The sequence below is a fragment of the Orycteropus afer genome, unplaced genomic scaffold (assembly GCF_000298275.1).
Source record: "Orycteropus afer afer isolate SDZICR_OR568_19922 unplaced genomic scaffold, OryAfe1.0 scaffold00122, whole genome shotgun sequence".
NCBI classification, from domain to species: Eukaryota; Metazoa; Chordata; class Mammalia; order Tubulidentata; family Orycteropodidae; genus Orycteropus; species Orycteropus afer.
In genome coordinates, this window is record NW_006921709.1 from 7,357,649 (window position 1) to 7,365,940 (window position 8,292).

Consider the following 8,292-nt stretch of genomic DNA (forward strand, 5'->3'; position numbering starts at 1 on the left):
TCTTCAAGAATACACTAGAAATAAGATATTTAGAATGCTTTAATCTTTTTCAGTCAACACCATTTGTATCATCAACTGTAATGTTATCATTTTCAGCATTTCACGTAACTAGTCAGTAAAGCTTTTTTTTTAAGGGTGGGAATGAGGACAGGAGACATAAGGGTGTCAGGTTTCACATTTCTGTTAAAAACTCAAATATCCAAATTATTTTCTTGATGCATCAAAACTATGTCGCAAACTTGAATGTTGTTTTAGCTTTAATCCCATGACTCGTCATCTACTGGATTGGGCATCTGTGAAGAAGCAAATCCTACTGTGCTCAAAGTGCTCTTCCCCTGGTAATTCTTTAAAAAAGAAAGAAACATTTAATTTTAAAACAGCCTTAAAGTATTGCTCTAAGATATACCCTGTAAACTTTGTAAAGGTCTTTACCTGTAAAGACCTCCACACCTGGCAGTCACCTTTCAGCTAAATAACAGATCAGCTCATAAAATAAACTATCACCTGTGAATACTGTGCTTCTTTAAAAAAAACATTTATATGAGACCAAAAGGTCAACATTTACCCTAAAGCCAAGATGAGAAGGTAAGAGTAGGGGCAAGAAGCTAGATTAATGGAAATGGAACAACCAGGACTGAACTAATGAATGTTGACATGTGGAAAATGGTAACCAATGTCACTGGAAAATACATACAGAAAGTCATGAACAAGAACCTAATTATCTGTGTCAACTTTCACCCAAAAACACAATAAAATCTTATTATAACAAAAAATAAGTAAATAAATGAAATATCCTTAAACTTACATTGCCCTGACTGAGAAACAGGGACTCAAGCTTTCTACCATGTCTTTTTCAAATACATAAAGAACTTCATTCTCACTAAATCCAACTTTAAAAAAAAAAAAAAAAAAAAAACCAAGAACAAACCGGGAAAGGCAAAATTGTACAATATTTAAGGAAAATTCTTTTGTAGGCCAATAGTTTTGACAAGTGGGAAACTTAAAGTACTACCCTTCAATGAATAAGCACAAATATTTAATGATCAGTATGCTACTTGTTTCTGTATAAAGGTGGTGCTGCCTAAAATAACTGACACATCAGAAAAGACCAACAGCTTAATGGTTCCAGTATTTTATCTTAGTTAACAAAGTACTCAGAATTCCAAAAATAAAGACTTCCTAAATAAAGTTCAAAAGATCCCAAATGAGAATCTTAAATACCACTAAATCAAGGAAGATGTACACATAAGTCTCAGAGTTAATTCCTTATCTTTGAAACTAAAATATACAAATATGCATAAAATATATGCAAAGAATTATTAAAGTAGCTACCTTCCAGGCAAGAAAACAATGGTTTACATAAATTATTGACTATTATAGTTACTTCACAATATTAAGTACAACAATTTACAAAAATTATTTGGAAGCCAAGATGTGAATACTTCCCCTCAACTAACCTTTCGAGTATCAACTGATGCAAAGACATTTCCTCTCACACTACCACCGAAGCCAGGAAGGTATGTACTAAAGGCAATTTCCTCCAACCAAGCAGGGACATCCTGTTGTGCCTTAAAAAAAATAATAATAATTTCATATTCAACATGAATAAAGTCTCAAAGACTTTAACAGTTTACTTTTCCTGAATATTTATTGTTGTTAGGTGCTGTGGAGTCATTTCTGGCTCATAGTGACCCTATGAAGAACAGAACAGAACACTGCCCAGTCCTGGGTCCTCACACTCGTTCCTATGTTTTGAACCCACTGTTGCAGCCACTGTGTCATGTACACATATGCATGAAACGTCTACTTTCAATGATAAAGAACATTACCCATTCAGTTTTAAAATTTAAAACTTACATCTGACAGTATTTTCACTAGAGGTTGTGCTATATGGCTATCCGATTCAGGATCAAAAAAGGAAACAGCTCTGCCAGTATTCCCACAACGACCAGTACGTCCAATTCGATGAACATATTCATCAATGGCAGAAGGAAGATCAAAATTGATAACATGTTGAACATTTTCAATATCCAGTCCCCTAGCAGCTACTGATGTGGCAACAAGAACTGGGCACTTTCCACAACGAAAATCTCCAAGAGCTTGCTCTCTCTCTCTCTGTTCCCGATCACTTGAAGGAAAAGAAAATAAATCATTAAAGAGAATTTTTAAAGTTCACCACATAACTCCTTTTTAATAAAGTAAAAACAGTGGCATTTAACATTAATGCCTACACTTCTTACATATCAAGTATTATGCTAATTGTTTTTAAGCTACAAGTTTATTTAATCCTCACAATGATACTTTTCAGGTTGGAACAATTATTCCCATTTGTAGAAGAGGTAAGGTAACAGTTAATACATAGAGCCAGAAATTCAAATATGATAAACATCAACTCCCACCTATTAACAACCTCTGTCTTCTAGTCTTGAGAAAAATAAAATAAAATACTTATTAGACTGCTTTCTCAGGAAACAGATATTTTTAAAAGTATAATTTTAGAGTTCTACATATTCAGGAATATTTTAGATCCACTAGTAAAGTGTCAAGGAGCTCTGGTTGGCGCAGTGGATACGACATCTGGCCGCTGAACAGAAAGCAGTGGTTGAAACCCACGAGCTGCCTCGCCAAAGGAAAATGGGGCAATCTACTTACATAAAGATTTACAGCCTCAGAACCCCAATGGGGGTCGCCATGCGTTGGAATTGAGTTGGTGGCAGTGAGTTTGGGTTTTTTTTGAGTAAATTGTCAATAAAGTTGTTTTAATATGACATTTTTAAGCACACCAGGCACCAGAAAGACTGGATTCAACATGGGAAAAACTCAGTTCTAAGGGTTGTTGTTGTTATGTGCCGTCGAGTCAGCCCCGACTCATAGCGACCCCTCCTTGGGTTTCCGAGGCAGTATCACTACGGAAGTAGGATTGCCCAACCTTCCTTCCGAGGAGTGGCTGGTGGGTTTGAACCGCCAGCCGTCTGGTTAGCAGGCAAGTGTCTTAGCCACTATGCTACCAGAGTTCTAAGGGTTAGAAATTCTTAAATGAGATGGCCTTAGAAGAGATCCTCCTAATGATGAGGAGTCTAAGGCAAAACCTCAACTCCTCTATATCCTTGCTACCTAGTTCTTAAAAAATAAGACTGAAGATGCAAACTGAATGATTTTAATCTAGATCCTAGTCCTATGATCATATATTAGTTACATATACTGATACTTCTTAACAAATGCCAAATAGAAGCCATTTTCCCCCCTAGAAAATCACATTCATCTACTTACCCATGAATACTTGTAGTTGATATTTTTTCTTGACAAAGAAAGGTTGCAATAAAATCTGCTTTTTTCTTAGTTTCAACAAAGACCATAGTTCTTTCATCACCTACAAAACAATAAAACATAATAAAAATTTAAAATATAGAATTAGGAAAAGGAAAAAAAAAAGGGGGGGGGAAGGACAGACAGGAAACTTTGTCACCTTCCCTCATCCACTGCTGCATTCCCAGCACCCAGAGTCAAGCCTGGGTTATAATACCAAAAAAAAAAAAAACCCTCCTTCGGTTTCCCTACAGCGGCAGATTGCCCAACCTTCCTTCCGAGGAGTGGCTGGTGGGTTTGAACTCCCAGCCTTCTGATTAGCAGTCAAACGCCTTAGGCAGTATGCTACCAAAGCTGGTTTATAATAAGGACTCAAATATTTCCTGAATGGTTGAACATCAAATATTAAAAATACTGTTTTCTCAGTTCAAGGGCTAAAAACATTCACTTGTCTTTCCCTCTCCCAATCCAACACTAAATCCACTGCCATCAAGCTGATGCTGACTCATATGGAGCCCCACTGGGTTTCCAAGGCTGTCTTTAGGGAAGTAGATTGCCTCATTTTTCCTCCCATGGAGAACTGGTGGGTTTGAACCACTGACCACCTGGTTAGCAGTCACAAGCCTTGCCCACTACACCACCAGAGCTCATTATACAAGTAGAAACTTAGCAAAAGATAAGTGATATTTACCTGCCAATTGTTAGTAGTTCCCAAATTTCCCTCAGGGCACTCATCGCCCTGTTCTCTACCTCCCAAGAAAATCCAATTTATCATTCTGCCTGAATGCCCAAGGTGTTGATAAATAGTGGCATTCCACCCAGGGCTGCTAAACTCTACAATATTCCATGTTCCAACATTAGCTCTTAATTCAAACCTTTTCACGTATAAATTTTCTGATATACAAAGGAAACCAAATGATAGTTTTATCCCTGCATCTTAAACTAGTAAGTAAATATTCCTTAATGAGTTAAGTATTAAACTTGTAGAAATTCAAGAATGGGTCAGCAATTTTTCTACCAAGGGAATATTCCTATAAAATGTTATAAAAGAAAGATAAGAATCCACAGCCTTAATGGAAAGAATTACAGACTACTGTACATAACAGTATCTCTCCTCTATCTCCACAAAAGTGCCAGTCTACTATCAATAACCTATCATTCAGATTTATGTGCCAACCCTAAAGCCAAAGATAAAGGACACCGAAGATTTTACCAACTTCTACACTATGGAATTGACCAACATGCAATCCAGATGAAATGATATTTACTAACGCTTGGAATGCAAAAGATGGAAACAAAGCAGCAGCCTCAGTAGCTGCAAAATACTGCCTGTGTGGCAGGAAGGACAGCAGAGATGGCACGCTAGAACTCTGCATGATTTTTAATGATTTTTTCATTGCAAATGCTGTTTTTAAATAACACAGACAGCAACTATACACACGGACTTCACCAGATAGGATACACAGGAATCAAACAGACAACATCTGTGGAAAGGGGTGACAGAGAAGCTCAATATCATCAGTCAGAACAAGGCCAGCAGCTGACTGCAGAACAGACCATTAACTGCTCATGTGCAAGTTTAAGTTGAAGCTACAGAAAATTAAAACAAGACCATGAAGCCAAAATACAACCCTGAGAATTATCCCACCTGAATTCAGAGACCATCTGAAAGACAAATTTGACACACAGAACACCAATGACCAAAGACCAGACAAACTGCGGGATGACATCAAACTTAAAAAAAGTAAAAGGTCATTAAAAAGACAGGAAAGGAAGAAAAGACCAAAATGGCTGTCAGAAGAGACTCTGAAACTTGCTATGGAACTGAGAGCAGCTAACAAAAATGGAAGAAACGATGAAGTAGAGCAGCTGAACAGAAGTTTTCAAAGGGCAGCTTAAGAGAACAAAGGAAAGTATTATACTGAAATTTGCAAAGACATGGGGCTGGAAAATGAAAGGGGAAGCAACACACTTGGCAATTCTCATCTGAAAGAACTGAAAAAAAAAATCAAGTCTCAAGTTGTGATACTTAAGGATTCTACAGGCAAAATACTGAATGATGTAGGAAGCATCAAGAGATGGAATAAAGAGAGTCACTGTACCAAAAAGGACTGATTGACAATCAACCATTTCAGGAGGTAGCATATGATCAAAAACCAATGATACTGAACAAGTCCAAGTTGCACTGACAGTATTGGCAAAAAAAAAAAAAAAAAAAAACCAAGGCTCCAGGAACTGCCAAATACTCATTGAGATGTTTCAACAAACAGATGCAGTGCTGGAGGTGCTCAACCTGTCTAAACCAAGAAATATGGAAGACAGCTATCTCGCCAAAGAAATGTGATCCAACAGAATGCACAAAATATTGAACAATATTATTAATATCACATGCAAGTAAAATTCTGCTGAAAATAATTCAAAAATGGTTACAGCAGGTCATCAACAGTGAACTGCTAGAAATTCAAGCCCAATGAAAAAGAGAACGTTGATGTCTCGATGGTTCTTGGCTGAAATAAAAGAATATCAGAAAGATGTCTACCTTTGTTTTATTGTCTATGCAAAGGCATTTGACCATGTGGATCATAACAGATTATGAATAACACTGGGAAGAATGGAATTCGAGACTACTTAATTGTGCTCATTAGGAACCTGCACATAGACAAAGCAGCAGTCGTTCAAACAGAACAAGGCGATGCTATGTGATTTAAAATCAGAAAAGGTGTATGTTGAGAATGTATATTTTTACCATACATATTCAATCTTTATGATGAGCAAATAATCTGAGAAGCTGAATCTAAAGAAGAACATGGCATCAGGATGGGAGAAGTCTCATCAAACACCTATGATACTCAGATGACACAACCTTGTCTGCTGGAAGTCAAGACGATTTGAAGTACTTATTAATGAATATAACAGACTATGGCCTTAAGTAAACCTCATCATAAACAACAGAAAAATCCTCACAACTGGACTAATAAGCAACATCGCGGTAAATGGAGAAAAAGCTGAAGTTGTCATTTACTTGGATCCGTGATTGCATGAAAGCAACACTCAAGAAATCAAATGATATAATGCATTGGGCACATCTTCTACAAAATGCTGTTAGGTGCTGTCAAGTTGGCTCCAACTCATAGGGATCCTATACACACTAGAACGAAACACTGCCCAGTCCTATGCCATCCTCACAACCCTTGTGAAACCTGAGCCCATCGTTGCAGCCACTGTGTCAATCCATTTCACTGCAGGTCTTCCCCTTTTTGTCTGACCTCCATTTTACCAAGCATGATATCCTTCTCCAGGGAATGGGCCCTTCTGCCAACACGACCAAAGTAGGTGAGGTGAAGTCCAGTCATTTTCATTTCCAAGGAACATTCCAGCTGCACTTCTTCCAGGATAGATTTGTTTGTTCTTCTGGTCGTCCATGGTACCTTCAGTATTCTTCACCAACACCAACTCAAAAGTATCAACTGTTCTTCGGTCTCCCTTATTCATTGTCCAGCTTTCACATGCATATGAGGCTACTGAAAATACCATGGTTTAGATTAGGTGCATCTTAATCTTCAAGGAGATATCTTTGCTCTTCATCACGTTGAAGAGGTCTTTAACAGCAGATTTGCCCAGTGTCATACAATGTCTGATTTCCTAACTGCCGCTTCCATTGTTGTTGATTGTGGATCTAACTCATATGAAATCTTTGACAACTTCAATCTTTTCTCCATTTATCATGATGCTGTTTTATGGTCCAGTTGTGAGGATTTTCATTTGCTTTATGTTGATGCTGTATCCTTTCACCCTACTTATTCAGTTTGTATACTGAGCAAATAATCTGGGAAGCTGGACTATATGAAGAACACGACATCAAGACTGAATGAAGACTCATTAACAATCTGCGACATGCAGATGATACAACCTTGCCTACGAAGTGAAGATGATCTGAAGCACCTACTGATGAAGATTAAAGACTATAGACTGTAGTATGGATTATACCTCTTATTACAAAAAACATCTTGGAAGTGCTAAAGAGCAAAGATGTCACTCTGAAGACTGAGGCGTGACTAACCCAAACCTTATGTTCGATAGCCTTGTCTAGGTTCTTCAGTGCTGCTATAACAGACATACCACAAAGGAGTGACCTTAAACAACAGGGATTTATTCTCTTACAGTTTAGAAGGCTAGAAATTGAGATGAAAGTGCTGGCTCTAGGGGCGGTGTGAAGGCCCGTTGACCCTGGGCTTCAGCTATGCCTCCTGCTTCAAGCCCACTAGAGCTGGAGGCTCTTTCTGACTCATGTAGCTACTGCTGAGGATTACAAACCCAAGACTGACAAGGAAAAGGGCACCATCCTAAGATTAGCAGACATAACATGGCAGACCACCAGTTCAATTCCAGAACAATCCAAGGTTGGTAGGCAACGTAGTAGGCCACTGAGATGAAGATTCAGCCAAATGAAAGATCCAGATTTGCCAAAAGCTAGAGACCCTTCCCAGAGTTTCTCCATATATACTGGAAGCAGGCCACACCCTGAAGGCAACTCCCTTTACACTGATTAAATATCACACAGATTTCCCATGGAGTTGATTACACCACATCCAAGCTCATCATGGGCAATTAATCACATCCAATAGTCAAACCACTAAAAACCAAGACCCAGCCAAGTTGACACACAACTACTACAAACCTCCCAGGCATGTGACAGCTGGACAATGAATAAGAAAGACTGTAGAAGAATGGATGTATTTGAATCGTTGTTGTTGTTAGGTGCCGTCGAGTGGTTTCCGACTCATAGTGACCCCATGCACAGCAGAACGAAACACTGCTCGATCCCACGCCAGCTCCTTGATCCCTGCTATACTTTAGCTCATCATTGCAGGCACCGTGTCAATCCATCCCATTGAAGGCCTCCCCTTCTTTCGTCGACCCTCCACCCTACCAAGCATGACATCCTTCTCCAGGGAATGGTCCCTTCTGACAACATGACCAAAGTAG

General features: G+C 38.5%; 1 protein-coding gene across 1 annotated transcript in view; it reads right to left on the reverse strand.

The window, feature by feature from the left end:
• Nucleotides 1-257: 257 nt before the first annotated feature.
• DDX4 (DEAD-box helicase 4) overlaps nucleotides 258-8,292 on the reverse strand; it is a 123,464-nt gene continuing 115,429 nt past the window's right edge. The window contains exons 19-22 of the mRNA XM_042781441.1: nucleotides 3,271-3,370; nucleotides 1,858-2,128; nucleotides 1,458-1,568; nucleotides 258-344 (exon numbers count right to left, since the gene is read on the reverse strand). Coding sequence (XP_042637375.1) covers nucleotides 258-344; nucleotides 1,458-1,568; nucleotides 1,858-2,128; nucleotides 3,271-3,370 — 569 coding nt within the window. The remainder of the gene's footprint in view (nucleotides 345-1,457; nucleotides 1,569-1,857; nucleotides 2,129-3,270; nucleotides 3,371-8,292) is intronic.